This window comes from Elgaria multicarinata, chromosome 8 (assembly GCF_023053635.1).
Source record: "Elgaria multicarinata webbii isolate HBS135686 ecotype San Diego chromosome 8, rElgMul1.1.pri, whole genome shotgun sequence".
Classification (NCBI taxonomy): domain Eukaryota; kingdom Metazoa; phylum Chordata; class Lepidosauria; order Squamata; family Anguidae; genus Elgaria; species Elgaria multicarinata.
In genome coordinates, this window is record NC_086178.1 from 43,238,260 (window position 1) to 43,256,141 (window position 17,882).

The window sequence follows — 17,882 nt, forward strand, 5'->3', positions numbered from 1 at the left end:
CAATAAACATTTGCCCAGAAGTCTAAAGATAAAGTTACCAACAGTCATAACTAGATTTAATGATTTTAATCCTCCTTTGGAAAGGCATTAGCTACATCCATGTGTACTAATGAAGCAGATCATACCATGTTAAGACAGAATAGTACGATTGCTTTCACAACATACATTGCTGTGCTAAGAAACACTGGGGCTATCATTATACTTTTGGAGAACATAAGGCAGACAGATACACTGTAGCATACACCAGTAAATTATGAGTTCTGCTATTCTTTCCTGTTTATCTAAAATACAGCCAAAGACTAGCATCTAATTACACAGAAAAGAAAACTCAGAAAGACGGAGCCTTAAGGATGAATGATTATCTATCATGCCACAGCTGTACTTGGTTTACGGTTTCAATAGTAAGTCCATACAAAGCTGATTTACAGGGAATTGAGGTGTTTGGAATCCTTCAATGTAAACAGCAATAATGTGAAGCAGTTCAACTTCCTTGCTATACTTTGCAAAGTCACTGCCCAGCCAGTTAATATAAGATGGTAACTTTAAACTGGCCAATCCAGAGAGCTGGTGGGAAATATGGCCCAATTCTGAAATGAATCCACCCATTAGACTGATCAACAGCTTAGACACCACCTGGGAACCCCTCATGATACCTTTTGTTTTATATAACAGTAGCTAATTAACTTCTACTGTAGAGCTCTTGTCATATATAGCCAATTAGATTTAAAATCAAGCTAACCGTAAAGAAATTCTGAGGTATTTTTCATTCCCCAGAGACAAACGTATTTTCCTTTGATTTGACCATCCTGAGTCCAACGTCAGAGCTATCGGGTCCTTTGTATCATTTGTTTTGAAGCCCCTACTCTAGTGCCTATCCCATGTTTCCAGGGCTGGAGTCCTCAATTTCTTGCTTTGAACCACCTTGTTGCCTCTGCTTGCCTTGTATACACAGAGAGAAATCATTTCCCCCTGGTAAAGCACCCATCGAGCCTCCATCATCATCTGGTATCCTGAGATTTATAGTTCTACTTCCTCCCAACTGAACAAATTGACTTTTCAGCAGGGAAGGACTTTTATTCAAGGCACTTTCTGCAAATCAACACAGATTTCTTTTCTATGTTTTTCTATGGAAACTTACATTACAGTGGGCAGTACGGAATGCTGTGCAAGCACTGCTATACTAGCCTTAAGTTCAAGACCGGCCATCTGGCTAAAGTACATTAGTCTTTGTAAAGCTTATTCCACAAGGCAGGAGGGAAATTAAGTCTGTGATGAGTTTATCTCTACATATTTCTTTCTATGCATTCTCTTAAAGCAAGATAATGCAGGCATTATTTATTCCACCTACTCATTTTCCTATGTGTGAGAGGAAGGGGAGGAGGAGACCACGGAGGGAGAGGGCAGAGGGGAGGGTGCAAAGTACTCTATCAACAATCCCACCTGCTTTTCATACATTAAATAAAACCAGAAGAAAACGTAATTGCATCTCAATAACACCCAATGCATTAATACAGGTCTTAAAATCAACAGACATGTGAAGCCAATAGTCAAATCGTACAATGTAACTTTAATGCATTTGTGCTTTGTCATTTTGAATTTTGAATCAAGATTCATAACCTTAACATGCACTGTTAGACATTTCCATTTGCCAAAAATGCAGCTGAAACAAATGTGAAGATTAGCACTATACTAGAGAAACATGCATGCTAAAATCAGAGTTAGACACAAGTGGTTTGTTCCACGCCTTAAATATTTATTTATTTATTTAGAGTATTTTTTATCCCGCACCTCAGCCAAAAGGCTCTTGGAGCGGCTTACAATGTATCAGTAAAGAAGACAGTCCCTACCCTCAGGCTTACATTCTAAAAAAAAAAGACATGACACACAAGGAAAAGTGGATGGGGAGGGAAGAGGGAGAAAATAAAAAGAAATTAAGGAGACTGTTTAGGCTGGTGGGAAGGCCCTGCTCCGTCCTCTCATCTCCCAATGGAGGGGCAAACCAACAGCTCCTTCTTCCCCACAAGGTGAAGATGTTAGCCCTGTGGGGTGGGTGGGTGGGGGGTTCCAACTGAAGCAGGCTCTGATGGTCCATGCCTGCTCCAGTCTCCGACTGCAAATGCTACCACTGGAAATCAAAGAATTATCAGTAGACCTTGAACAGCCCAAATACTAAAGAATAAAGTACCAGTAACCAATAAGTGAGCTAAATAGAACTATGGTAGTTCTATTTAATGAGATTTTTCTGCTAGCAATAGCTAACTAGGTTAGCACATTATTAATGTAAATTACACATGTCAACCAGATTCTTCCCTAGTCTAGGGCCTAATGAGTATGAGCACTAAACCTCATTTTGGAACAGGAGGCAACTATTACTGAAGTGGCACAATGAGGTACTGCAGCTTTGCTAAATGGAAAACTAAATGAAATACAGGCATTTAAAGGCTCCCGCAAACTAAAGATCACTTGCCATGAATTAGACTGCCAACCGCCTTACAAATTACTATTAGTCTTTTCACCCTGTCATTATGATACCGGATTTCCCTTGGGAGCCCAGAACCTCCAAAGAACTATCTCAAACTAAGTAAGATTTCACTTGTTTGCTAGTTATTTTCCACATGATTAGCTTTAAGCCATTTAACCAAATGATATGTCAACTGCTGTTTGCAAGAATAAATCAACGGTTTATTCTAGCAGCTTGCAAGTCCATACTAGCAGCTGGCAAGTCCAGACATTTTTGTTCTATACCCTTAAAAAGGAATAATGCTGTGAGTATTATTATTATTATTATTTACTGTTTCCCCAGAAGCTCACATAATATTTCCATAAGATGGTTGTATAACATGCTGGCAAAATGTATCTATATGCATGTTAAACTTGCCTTGGCCTTATCTTAAAGAAATCTATCAAAACTGACATTAGAAAGCTTATGCCACAAATATGTTAATCTGTTCAGTCTTTAACACTGTGATCTTAGTTCTATGTGATTTACATCAAATAGCTCATTATAATAATGAGGTAATAAAATAACAACAAGAAGAATAGTTGGAACCTCATCTATCTCCTTACACTCCGGACAGTGTATCAGTTTGACAAAGGGAACATAGTTGCAGAAAGGGAAGCCCAATGTCCATCAACCCCAAAATGCAAGTTATCTAGCGGAGGAAAGTGCAAACATAGCTATTTTTGTGGTGAAAAGCAAACACTACATTACACCTCTTGATATCTCTGGCCAAACATTTATGGTGTATTCATCCTTATACATCAGAGCCAAATGCAGATAGAATAATAGTTCCAGTGCAACTCCTATATTACCGTATTTCTCCGATTGTAAGACGCCATCGATTGTAAGCCGCACACTAATTTCAGTACCACCAACAGAAAAAAAAACCTAAGACACACCCGCGATTCTAAGACGCACCCCATTTTTAGAGATGTTTATATGGGGGGAAAAGTGCATCTTAGAATCGAAGAAATAGGGTATGTGGGTGAGTGTTTTCACAATAGTATTATCTTGCCCCCGAATCCCAAAATGCAGACCCCCCAAAGGGAAACAATAATAGATGAGGAGCTGAACTGAGTATGTGGAATAGAAGACCACTTAGATCTGGGCTGGCCTAGTTACATGAGACTTCACCTAGCTCTCCAGATGCTGCAGTCCCACTGTAGATCTCCCAACTGGAAATCATTTGCATTTCTTCTTTGTTATCTTCAAAAAACCTTAGCAGGTCTCCTGTATCTCATTCAGGGCTTTCTCACTTGTGGGGTGGGGAAGGCTCCAATACTTTAATGTCTCCCCCAGTTATTACTGCTGGTATACCCAGCTAAGCAGAAATCTGCATGAGGTGGGGAAGGGGCAAAGAACAGCAGGAACCAACAAGTCAACCAGAAAAAGCATGAGAGAAGTGTTGATGGATAAGATGAAGAGGGGTGAGCAAAATTAGAAGGCATCCTGGGGTATAGGTGGGCCTCACAGTTATCCAAATGAAGCCAATAGTTCTTGTGCTACTCCCTCTGATTGATTCTATCACTCCTTTGTGCCTGGGGTATTCCTAGCCCATTTCCCCATGTGGCCATGGCCAGGAATTGAATCTGGCTCTCCTTGTACACTAAACCTATACTGCGTTATCAGGCTACCTCTTACATTATGATTTAATTCAAGTGGTACCTGGGCAGTGTGCCTACTCTCATCTTTTTTGCACCCAAGGTCACTGCTGCTGGCAGAACATCCAAATGATAAACTTTTCCTTGATAAAGTCACTTCAACAACTCCCTGTGGTAAGATTAGCACATCTTCTGCAGTGCTATTTTCCTCTGAGGTACCAGGAAACTCCTGGTGCTGCCCCCTGTAAGTTTCCACCTAACTCAGTGCTGTATGTAGAATGGCATTCCTTCTTTCTCTAGCTACTCAAGCTATTAGCCCGAAAAATACCATCCGTTAACCAGGCAGTCTGTACTGCCTGCACATTTGAACCCATCTATGGCCATAGGTGTCTGTTTCTCTTGCCTGCTGTGACATGGTGGGACTGCACTGGGATTTTATTTATTTATTTATTACATTTTTATACCGCCCAATAGCAGAAGCTCTCTGGACGGGTTCACAAAAATTAAAACCATGAAGAACCTAATAAAACAACCAACAATCTAAACACACAAATACAAAATACAGTATAAAAAGCATCTCTGATCCCTGGAAAAAGTGAAGCAGAAGTTGAGGGGGCAGGATTGCAGTTTGAGATTGATAAACAAATGGTCAAAGAACACCTAATTTCCTTGAATGAGTTCAAATCTCCAGGGCCCAATGAACTGCATCCTAGAGTAATGAAGGAGCTAGCGGAAGAACTCTCAGAACCTTTGTCTATTATCTTTGCAAAATCATGGAAGACGGGTGAGGTGCCGGACGACTGGAGGAGGTCTAACTTTGTCCCTATCTTCAAAAAGGGCAAAAAGGAGGAACCTGGGAACTACAGACTAGTCAATCTGACATCCATCCCTGGGAAAATTCTGGAGCAGATTATAAAGAAGTCAATCTGTAAACACCTTGAAATCAATGCAGTGATTACTAGAAGCCAACATGGATTTGTCAGGAACAAATCCTGTCAGACTAATTTGATCTCATTTTTAGATAGGATAACCTCCCTTGTGGAGTGTGGGAATGCTGTGGACATCATATATCTTGACTTCAGCAAAGCTTTTGACAAAGTGCCCCGTGATATTCTGATTAACAAACTAGCTAAAAGTGGGCTAGATGGAACAACTATTAGGTGGATTCACAGTTGGCTACAGAATTGGACTCAAAGAGTACTTATCAATGGAACCTTCTCAAACTGGGGAGAGGCAACGAGTGGGGTACCGCAGGGCTCAGTCTTGGGCCCAGTGCTCTTCAACATTTTTATTAATGATTTGGACGAGGAGGTGCAGGGAACGCTGATCAAATTTGCAGACGACACAAAATTGGGTGGGATAGCTAATACCCTGGAAGACAGAAACAAACTTCAAAGTGATCTTGATAGGCTGGAGTGCTAGGCTGAAAACAACAGAATGAAATTTAATAGGGATAAATGCCAAGTTCTACATTTAGGAAATAGAAACCAAAGGCACAGTTACAAGATGGGGGATACATGGCTCAGCAATACTACGAATGAGAAGGATCTTGGAATTGTTGTGGATCGCAAGCTGAATATGAGCCAACAGTGCGATATGGCTGCAAGAAAGGCAAATGCTATTTTGGGCTGCATTAATAGAAGTATAGCTTCCAAATCACGTGAGGTACTGGTTCCTCTCTATTCGGCCCAGGTTAGGCCTCATCTAGAATATTGAGTCCAGTTCTGGGCTCCACAATACAAGAAGGATGCAGACAAGCTGGAGCGTGTTCAGAGGAGGGCAACCAGGATGATCACGGGTCTGGAAACAAAGCCCTATGAAGAGAAACTGAAAGAACTGGGCATGTTTAGCCTGGAGAAGAGAAGATTGAGGGGAGACATGATAGCACTCTTCAAATACTTAAAAGGTTGTCACACAGAGGAGGGCCAGGATCTCTTCTCGATCCTCCCAGAGTCCAGGACAAGGAATAATGGGCTCAAAATAAAGGAAGCCAGATTCCAGCTGGACATCAGGAAAAACTTCCTGACTTTTAGAGCAGTACGACAATGGAATCAGTTACCTAGGGAGGTTGTGGGCTCTCCCACACTAGAGGCATTCAAGAGGCAGCTGGACAACCATCTGTCAGGGATGCTTTAGGGTGGATTCCTGCATTGTGCAGGGGGTTGGACTCGATGGCCTTGTAGGCCCCTTCCAACTCTGCTATTCTATGATTCTATGATTCTTTCTGGCTGCCCACTTACATGTTGTGTGAGTGGAGAGGAGAAATTTTATTGTGACACTGGTAACTTGATTGATATCTGTAGGGTAACTTTGGGGTGACATTCTTTTAGTGCTTATTTATGCAACTATTTTGTTTTTGAACCACAGGAAAAAAAAACAGTATTAACCATGTGTGTGTAAAAATGCACAGCCAAAAGTGTGTGTGTGCATGCACATATCTTGGTTTTGGGGTGCTGGGGTGCAAATAAAGGGTAGGAGTAACTGGTGGTAAAACTAAACTTAAGGAGCATTATGTACTAATCAAAATTAAAATTATGAACCTCTATAAAACCTGACAGTCCCAGTATTGGGGAAAAGGTGGGATATAAATAATGATTATGATTATGAGTATTATGGGGGGGGGGGTTAAAGATTTTTTAGTAAAATTAAAAAGCTCTAATATCATAATTCTAAGAATACCTGGAGTAACATAAACAAAAGCTTGCATTATTATTGAGGAGACACCAAATGCAATAATTTTCTTCAAAGGGCCTTTTTTCTGACTTCTTCAACTACACAGCATTTAATTGGAGGAAAGTCTGCAGGAAAACATTTAGCAATCTTGCACAGACTACAATTTTACAAGAATGCACATGTGCACACAACAAAAAGTGCATTTATCCTATTTATCCTAGGAAGAGTTATATTGACTAATAGTTTGGAGGCAAACTATGGTCAACATAGCACCATAGATTGTACAACTAAAATATCACACAATCTATAGGAAGGGACACCAGGAAAGCATGAGGGAAGATGGAGGCAGCATGCAATCCCATGGCACTTTTCCATTCTTCCAAATCATGTTTTTGTTCATTACTAATGTGATGTTTGAATTGAGCCTATGTTTACTTTCAGAGGGTTCATATAAACCATAATAAATACAAAACATCTTTAACCATCAACTGTGGTGTAGATGTTTTCTCAAATTTCTTTTTTATTTTGGCATTCATCTCCTTCATTATGAGTAATCTTTGACTACATTAAAAATGGTTCCTGAAATAGCACTGAAATCTAGCATTTGTGGGTTTTGTGGCACGATAGAGAGTTTGTGTCTTTAATACATATACCTACAAGACCCTTTTCTGTCAAATATACAATTTTAGCCTAAATGTTTGCTTTATATCATCATAAAAGGCAACTACTATGACATAAAGACAAATTTTCATTAAAAAGTTTCATTAAAAAGAAACTTCCCTCTCCCTATCTCCTCCTTTTGAAAAATCATCACGTAAAACAGAGGAGTTTTAATATGGTTATGATACATTTCCAGCAATCTAAAGATCTGAGAATATTCTAAGGCCATAGCTAGACAAGGGGTGTAGTAGGGTGATGATCTTGTGATTTTATGATTGCAAGTTCGTCACCCTGGTCTACAAACGGCACGTGATATTGCGGGCACCATTTTGTTTTGTTTTTTAAAGGGAACTGAGTGCAGGAGCGCTCAAACACCAATTTAAAAAAAATGCCCTCGCGCTCTCCCCACCCCACTCCCGATGGGCACAGAACTCCTGAGGAGCTCTGTGCCCCGTGCCCAGGTCCCAGCTCCTCGCGGTTACTCATGAGAAGCCAGGACAACCCGCGATGCCCTACCACATGTTCCGTGGTCTCGGGATTATCCCAAAACCGCAGAAAAAGTGGGATTAAAGGGTAGGGTGAAATCCCAGGCCAAGGGAGGGATCATCTCTCTCTGCTCCCGGGATCCCCTGTGCATCATGTGGATGCACAGGGATGATCCCAGGACGATCCCGGGATATAGGCCTGGTCTATCCATGGCCTAAGACATACATATAAAAATCTGTTCTAATTCTAGGCTTTGAAACATCTACTAGTATGATCCAGCACAGAAGGAGGACAAAAACTGGACATAGTCAAGCAGAAGGAACAGATATCATTTGAGATAGATATCAAACATGGGATAGTCATAAAGAACTGAATGAGGACAAAAAGTTAAAACATGAATGCAGGAAGAGAAAAGTAAAGGCTTAAAACACTGCTACAAGTCAAGAATTTGGTTGCTTGGCAACTGGCAGATTAGCACAGGAGCCAGGTGAGTAAATTAAAGTTCAGCAAATGTAAGAACATTCATTACCAAGGGGTGGGAGGAAAAGCATGGGGGGATTTTAAGAAAGAAGAAAACCTGAAGCTTGGGGAAAATGTGGGACCTGTAATAAAATACTGCTGTGTGCAATGCGCCCTGCTCAGGATTCCAGCCACTCCATGCCAGTCCTCCTCCCCACTCTTTTCTATTTCTCCATCAGTCCTTATTGGTCTATTTGGGAGACACACACACAAGAGTTTGTTCACTAAAGGTGTTGTGGGGGGTACTACTATATAACACCCCCCCCCAAATCTGCTGATAACTCCCTTTGTGCATGGGTAGTGTCACCTTGGCTACATAAGGGCTGGCCTATGGAAAATTGAAACTGCTCTTAGCATTTATCACTTGTGTCAGAACTATACATTGCAGTTCCAACATGGGGGTATACCACCTTGCGTTTGTCTTCTAACATTATTGTGGAGCAGACATTTGCATAACAAAATTGGCAGGCAGAAGTGAACTACTTAATCTTTTAGAAAACACACATTTGCTGAGGTTCTCCATTCTCACAGAAAGAATTCATACAGCAATACCATCTCCGACCATCAACAAAACCTACAGTTATTGCTGTAGGATGTGTTTCGTTGTTGTTGTTGTTGTTGTTGTTGTTCCTGTCTCCACCCCACCTCCCCAGCAGTTTTGGTATAACATGCGCATCTGAAGTATGGCTCCTGGAGCACATATATTTCAATTATAAATGGTGATCTAAGATACATTCAGCTGAAAAATGTTTTGCTTGAATTAATCAATACAATTTGCTTGCAGACCATCTCATGAGCTGAATTCCTAGACAGCTGCAGCTCAGAGGTCATCTTTGAGTATGGTCTGTGAATGATTCATGTGGAATTGCTTTCATCTGTATATTTACTGGAATCTTTACAAGAACCCAACCATGGACACAAATTGTTAGGTTGGAGCTATAATTTGTAGCATTTGCTACAGAGCAAGAAAGCAGCACATCATGTAAATGACCTCTGAGTCAAGCCTCCCAACCTAATACTCTGTTACGGATCATTTTCCTTTCCCATATTACTCAACTTCTAGAGGTGAAAACAAATGCCTGCCTGTCATCCTGGTGGGTAGTTTCCTAGTTAAATAACAGGCAGTTCTGGCAAGAGATTGTGAAAAGAGAATTGAAAAGAAATAAGTTCTGTAGCAACCTTCATCCCAAGTAAACATGAAATATAAATAAAAGTGGACAAGAGCAGCATGTATAAAAACCGTCTGAAGTAGATTCCACCAGAAACAACCAAAATGGACGTGCAAAACTTCCACAGAAGCCAACAGCTGAGGGATGATGCTGAAGCCACTCCATACAGTATCAAGGCATATGCTGAACATAAAGCAACAGGCATTCTGCCAATGTAAACATCAAAGCAGTCAAAAAGCACCAAGGGAGGAAAAACCCTGCCACACTGCAGCAAAACTTGCCTAGTTGCACAGGAAACGTGATTGACTGATTTTTTTTGCCCATCACATAGGAGAAGTAACTGAACTTGTTTCCATTTACTGATTCTCATTATTTTGTCTGCATTTTTATGGTTTAGATAATGAAGTAGGAGACATGCAAACTGGTTTGGGTAAACAAATGCACCTCTAGTGCTCACTAAGAATTAAACGTACATGAGTTCTTGATTCATAATATATCCATAAATATATAGATGACATGGAATATAATAAATTAGCACTCCTTCTCTCATAATAAGGAAGATTTTCAGAAGTAATACATCATAGCATAGAACTGTTATGTAACATGTAATGGATTGGATCCAGAGTGGAGTGAGCAGGCTGTTTGTACAACAAGGCTTTCCTATTTCCTCCTCACTATAGACCCCAGAAGTTTGGGGAAGTATCCAAAATAGTGTAGGTAAAAAGTCTGCTCTCTAGAGAGAGTGTTTAGAGAGCACAGGGAGTTGCAGTAAGGAGGACAGGGGAAATTACGTTGCCTTCTGCTCATACAACTCTGGATTCAAATCAGTGACTTAGGATGCAATCCCATGTATGTTTAGACAGAAGAAAGACCTACAACTCCCAGCAATTAATGCTGGGAGGTGTAGGACTTATTTCTGTCTAAACATGAATAGGATTGCGCCATTAATCATGTTTAGAGTAGACCAATTTAAATAATGACTAAAATAACTTATTTCAATCTGTCTACTCTAAGCATGGCTATGTCTGGATCCACCCTAACACATTTTACAGAATTTATTAGAAACTTTGTGACTCTCTTCTAAATAAGCACTGTGTTCTATTTAACAAGAGTACCCAACTCAACTTTGCAGCAGAGTGAACAATGAAGTCCACAAGCTGCAGAATCAACACTGATTTTAGATTATGAGCGGACAACCTTGGCCTCATTTCAAAAGAAAGAGAAAGTAATGCACTTTTCGCTCTGACCATGCTCACCATTGGCATTGGCCCTGAACAATGCAGCCACTCAGCCACAGATTACCAGTGAAGAATCTGGCATGACAGAAAAAGGTTACGGGGTTGTTAAGGTAACACCTAAACTCAATGGTTGAGTGTGGGTTGTTTGTTGAACCGTGGGTTATCATGTTGTCTGAATATCCACAGCGTAGCTTGTTAATCATGTACTGTGGCTTATTTTCTCGAAAAAGCCAGCCTGAGAAGCCACACTGTATGATACAAGCCATCATGCGGACGTTAAGACAGCATGCTAACCCATGGTTCAAAAAACAACCCATGGTTCAAAAACAATCCACACTCAACCACTGATAGCAGGTTAACGTGTTGTCTGAACGTGTCTTAGATGAACATGCTATTTTGTTTCAATTAATTTTCTGCACACACAATTCCTTTTTATGTATATTCTTATTTAGGATTTGAGGACAGCTATTATGTTTCCAAACGAGAATTGTTTTTTGAGTTGCTGAAAATGAGCCTCACATGTACATTCAGCCTCAAATATGTACACTGGCTTATTAATGACCTTCCTAAATTGTGCTTCTCTGCCTTCTTCAAGGGACTGGGAGGCAGGGGATTACACACTGTTTAGGCATTAAGGTAAAGCCTTGAGACATGCACAGGTCACCTTGCATACTTTTTTGAACTGACTGTTCAATGACAGCTAGAAATTGAACTCTAGATTTCATATGATATTATTTACGTAGATAGTGAGATACATACACATACATACATACACAAATTGGAAATGCTTATATTAAGGACAGCATATCAATTCTTAAATTAAATACTAAATAAAAAATTAAATATGAAGTTGAAAGGTGTTTACAAATCAATTTTAAACCACTTATTTAAATAATGTTATGCAATCCATAGCAGCATGGAAAAATACAGTACCATGTCTTCTGTACAGGCATTTGAATTTCCTGTCACACAACTATATGGCGCAATTTGTGCCTCCCATTCAGAGACAAGTGGCAAAGGTAAAAGTTGCTCTTTCCCAAAGTAGTCAAAATACTACATAGTTAGCAAGAAATTACCCATATGATCATGAGCAAAACTTTCTCCATGAACTACTGTTACAGCAACTGACTTCAGAGTTAATCGATTTCACTTAGGAAGGCCAACTCAACAGTTTTTCTAAGCCAACCTTCCCCAACCTTCTGCCCTCCAGTTGCTTTGAATTCCCATCAGCCCTGGCCAGCATGACCAAGAATATTGATAATTGTTGTCCAAAACACCTGGAGGGCACCAGGTTGAGGAAGGCTTGTCTACACTTTTACAGCCATGCCCCTTATAAAACCCCTCTCCAAACCCACCACATGGTCCATATGGACAAGGATAAGTATAGGCCCAAATTAAGACAGGGTCACATTAAGAGGACTCAGCATGGAGCTGCAGGAGAAGCAAAATAGGAAAGGATTTTATTGGCCCTAAACATATATTCCCCACCCCTGTTCAGTTGGTCAAAGTACTGTTATAGACAGAGTAATGTTTTCTGGTTAGAACTTCCCTGTATAATAGGAAACAGATTTAAATACAACAGCTCAAAAAGGATATATTAAGGACAGCTTTAGTTTTCCACAGTTGCAGCATTTATCAACTCAGGTATCATGCATTCAGAATTTATTCACCCTATTTTATGGCTCAGATGATTTCAGTTTAACAGCATATGCCTTGTCAGTAAGAATACATCTGGTTTCCAGTCCTTTCCTTAAACATTAGACCTCACCAATATAGGAAGTAATTATTTTTGAATTGATAAAACCAATACTATGAAAGCTTTTATGTATTATGATCTAATGTAAACATTTGTTACTGCAAAATGATTCCAAGTAAAAGCCAAAATAATGATGTTTAGAATGATTTATCCAATTGATTTTAATGGAACTGTATCAGTAAATGCAAGCATGTTAAGTTTATATGAGTGTACAGGTAGTGAAGTTACTGTAAGGAGTAAGCAATGTTGAGTTTCAGACATTATAGTGCCCAATTGCCAAACCAGAGTTTGGCAGATCGGAAATGCCCTATGGACTCCTTATTCATTATTCTTTTGCCAACTACAAACCATGGCTTCTGTCTGTGGTTTGTAGCTGTTTAACAAGCCATGGTTGTTTGCAGGGATTGGTTCTGGCACAACAAACCAGATTGCAACAAACCACACCATGGCTTAGTGTTATGTGTGAACCAAACTACTCTCTCTGAACGTGAGAGCTATTTGCAGGTTATGTAGAAGAAACTTTTTACAGCCCATAATCCAAAGAACAGAGGTAGTGGAACTTTTAAGCAATTTTGTTGCAAGAGACAAATCTGACAAACCAGACCAACAACATTCACCACTATTTTAACTAGCTCTGTGAAAATCTTCTTGAGATCAGTTGTTCCAGAGACACATATGCACATACAAGAGGAACTCACTCTTGTTGGAAACCGTATATGCTAAAGACTTACTGTATAACATGCCAACCCTGGAAAATGAGGCTGTGTTGGAAGTATAAACAGTAATTTCCATATCTAGGTTCCAATATAAATATGCATAGAACATTTTCCCTTTGTCTCCAGCTTGTTACAAAACTCTTGTATTTGAGAATCATCCTGACAACTCATGTTTTACTAGGGATATTAGTAACATTATGTCTTCTAAAATGTAAATAGTTGTATTTAATGCATTTCTACTTATAGAAAACATTTGAAAAAACCATTCAAGAGGATTTATTACAACAGTGTATGCTGTAGAACAGGATAAGAAATATGTGGCACTGGGGCACCCCCCAGACATCTTTCTGGGTGTCTGCCGAGGTGTCTTATCCCTCCAACTTATATAAAAAGGTGCCCTACTGATAGCTTTACTGCTTCAAAACAAAGCAAGAGGTTCCGTTTGCTGCTATCTTCATTTCCCATTAATGCCTCTGGACCACCTGTGGGGCTCTGAGACATTCTTAGGAAATGAAGATGCCAGGTGGCTGCAAGCCAATGCTTTCCTCTGCAAGCACACCCAGCCACCGGGAAGATGATGGGGGTGGGGAGAGCTGGGGAAAAGGGACTCATGTTGTCACTTCTATTTGGTAAGCTAGGGTGGTAGTGATAAAAACTAGGGAAGGCAGTTGTAAGCAGGAAAGCCAGCTGTGAACAACCTAGTTATTTGGGGAGAGTTGTGTTTGCATGTCTGTACGGGTAGGAGTTGCATGTTTATGAAAAAGTGTTTAGGGGGATTTTGGAAGGATCCTAAAAAATATAGTGAGTTTGTTTTCGTGAGCTTGCAATGAGGAGGAGAAGGAAGGGACATGTGTATGCATACATGTATGCATGATACACGGAGTGTGTGCCTGCGAGAATGGATGGAGGATGGCTGGCTGGGAGAAAATGTGTGACACACACACACACACACAGAATATGTGTGGTGACTCAGAATGAGATAGAAAAAGAGACATGGAGAAAAGTTTGACTTCTGTGAAAATGTTTTCTGTTGGCACTGAACGATTCAAATTAGTTGTTTAGTGTCCTCTGCTTAGTAATTCTTTGATTTGTACTCAATCTTTTTGACTAGCCACACCTGCCATGGCAACCATTTTTGTGTGGTGCGCAGGACAGTTTCTCAAATTGCCAAATGTGCCCACAGGCCAAAAAGATGTTAGAACCTTGGGCCAGGGAGTGATAGGAGAAATCTTTTTGTCTAGGAACCACACTGACTGTTAAGTATGCAAATAGATCATATTTAACATCCATAATCAGCACTAATTTAATTGAAGCCTGTACAGAATTCATGATCGGAACAGATTCTGAAACTGGAAAGAAGGGGACCTGATTCCCCATATTACTTACACACAAACACACACACACACACACACACACATACACACACTTGATATCGACTTCCTTTGTTCTAGCTCCCTATATTTGACCTATGAAGAAAAGTTGGGTCCAAACACAGTAGGCCAAATTAACAGAATCCACGTAGCAGTTGCAAGGAACTCAGTGCAAAGAGGGTGGGCTTTACAATTCTCACCTATATTGTAAACAGATGAGTTATACTTACAGAATTGTAGGCTAAGACTCAGAAAGGCTAATAAGGCTGCCAAGGCCAACAAGAACAGAAAACGATTTCGGAAAAACATTATTATTCTTCCTGCTACTTCTTCATGGTTTCACCTCCATAGTCAAGATACTTCCTGTCAATACAAATGTAAAACATTCATTAGAGATAACTCTCAGTAAATTACTCGCTCTGAGAAACAGCAAAGCCCTGAGATAAGGAAGAACAGCAAGATTTTCAGGGGTGAAACTAGCATATTTTCCTCTGTGCATGATTTTGATTGTGTTGCCGAATCTCTGTTTTTGCTTTGTTTTTCAACACATTTTTAAAAAAATGGTTTTTAAGCTGATGTTTGTAAGCCACTTTGGGGGCTTTCTGGCAAATATTTATACCTCTGAAAGTTGAGGTATAAATATTTGAGTATATAACATTCTGCAACAATCAATGGATTAATTTAAGTTTTATTTTGTTATTTAAATCACATCAATTATATGTAATTGAGACTAACGTTCTAAAATCCTAGAAAGTTATGCAACAAACACAGCCATTTCCAAATCTCGCTTTGTATAAGGTAATTTTGAGCGCACTATTATTGGATAATTGTTGTTAAAATGTTTTTATATATGCTAAGAGTTTCTCAGAAAAGGAAACACTCTGCAATTTTAGATTCTGTTGTAGAATTTTTCAGTAGGAACACTGATGACATGAAAAATCAACCTAAAGTAGAAATCATGCAGAAAGCCAGATAGGCACAATTATGTGGCTGAAGAACTTACACTGACAGGAAGGAAAGTAGAAATGTCATTCATGTTTTCTCCCCCCCCCCCTTTTTTTAATGTCTTTAAATTTGAAGAAAAAACAACAACTGGCCAATAAAAAATAAGAGGAAAAATGCCACCCTACACACGCCTTCTGCCCTGCATGAGTCATGCAGGGCCTTCCACTTCAGATTCTCTCCTTCCCATCCTCAAAGAACTGCTTTGTAAATTAAGTGGTTGATAGAAAAGAAGACAAAAGTATGGAAACCAACCAGATAAGATAGATTATGAAAGAAGAATTGAAATAAATAGAACTAAAGGGCCAAGCCACTAACAAAACATTGAGTAAAAATGCTAAGTTAGATACATCCAAAAGGACAGAAAGGAAATGAATTTATAAAAATAAGAAAGTAAAGTGGACTTTACTTTGTTAAAAGGTTAGTCTGAACTTTTGTTTTCATATAATTGCTTAAAATGGCTTTAAAGTACTAGAGCAAGGCAGAAATTAAATTTTGAATAAAATTATGGCATGTAATAAACAGAAGTAATTATACTATGCATGATTGATATGGAATTGTTCCCAACATACAACTGTGCTCAATAGAAGCTGCCAATACAATTTGTTTTCAAATGTCATTTGGTAGGGTCTTTCATGGGATCAGGTGCATGTAGTACATCAATATGAAATAACTGATGAATTATATTGTAATGAGTAATTACTTATATTAATAAACAACAGAAATCAAAATGACACACTGACTGGGCTTTCACATTGGCTCTTTCAAGCTCATCCAGAAAAAAAATGTACATGCAAAAAAAAATTAAAGGAAAAAAAGTAACTGCCATGCTATTAAGAAGTAGAAATGTTAAGAGAAATGTAATCATTATCTCTTAACCACGTCTTAGGACCAAATGCAACATCACAGGATCAATCATTCTCTCTAATGACCTCCCCTCCACTGACCGTAAGCATAATTAATGGTAATGATGGTCTTGATTAAAATTAACCAGGAATCACTCCTAAACCAGGATTTGAACCTATTCAGAAAGCAGAAGGGTAAATCCTGGTTAGTGTTAACCATGGTAAATTTCCTTAACCGTATGATAAAGCTGAATGATCGAATAGCTTGGCCACATGGGTAAAGGTGCAATTAACCTCAAGACTGGATTACTGCAATGCACTCTATGTGGGGCTGCCCTTAAGGCTGTTCCAGAAGCTGGAGCTAGTGCATAACACAGCTCGGCTGTTATTGGGAGCTGCCCCTTTTCAGCATGCAACTCTTTTGCTGAGGGAATGGCACTGGCTGCATATTTGCTACTGGGCTAGGTTTAAGGTTTTGGTACTAGTGTACAAAGCCCTGAACAACTTGGTACCAGAATACCTGAGAGAGCGCCTTCACCCTTATCAACCTGCCAGGTAACTGCAGTAATCAGAAAGCATGCTCCTGATGGTTCCACATGAACCTATGGCCTGACTAGAGCCCACTCAGAGAACAGCTTTCAGTGTGGTGGCCCCCTTCCTATGGAACTCCCTGCCTCTGGACATCTCGCTGTTCACCGCTCTGGAATCTGTTTAAATATGGAGCAGTATACAAATCTTGTAAATAAATAAATATCAAAAAGAAAGGTAAGAATGGAGAAATAAGCATACAATATCTTATTCCATAGTTAACCATAGTTTAGGTATTTGCAGCAGTACATCTGCACTGCAAAGGGGAGTATCCGAAGCATGTGAAACTTCAGCAGCAGGAAGTTTACAATTTTGGAGGGCAACAGCTATTTGATACTTATTGATCTTTATTCGCATTAGACTTCCCCAACCTGGTGCTGTCGAAATGTATTGGACTACAAGTCCCATCAAGCTCCCAATAAAAGACAGCCTGATCCATCAGCTTCAAAGATGGTACTATAATGAGTGGTACTGACGTCAGTACTGAATTGATCATTAGTATCAAAGAAAACATTTGGGGTGGCACTCGGATCAAGATTGATATCAGAGGTGTTGGTTCCAAAGGTACAATGGCCCAGCTGAGGGAGGTGGATGCAAAGGTAGAGATGCTGCTGGAACTGCAGGAGGTGCAGCTGCTAAATGAAGGGGCACAACGGACTGCGGGCATTGATACCAAGACTACTGCTGAGGCCAGTACTTCTGAAGCCAAAACAGACTGTGTGACAATTGACTCTGGGTTGGGAGGTCTCAAAACCACAG

The 17,882-nt window shown here is 39.8% G+C and overlaps 1 protein-coding gene across 1 annotated transcript in view; it reads right to left on the minus strand.

Annotated features, from left to right (window-relative positions):
• PXYLP1 (2-phosphoxylose phosphatase 1) overlaps positions 1–17,882 on the minus strand; it is a 74,967-nt gene that overhangs the window by 34,620 nt on the left and 22,465 nt on the right. Inside the window, exon 2 of the mRNA XM_063132229.1 lies at positions 14,919–15,051. Coding sequence (XP_062988299.1) covers positions 14,919–14,997 — 79 coding nt within the window. The 5' untranslated portion in view covers positions 14,998–15,051. The remainder of the gene's footprint in view (positions 1–14,918; positions 15,052–17,882) is intronic.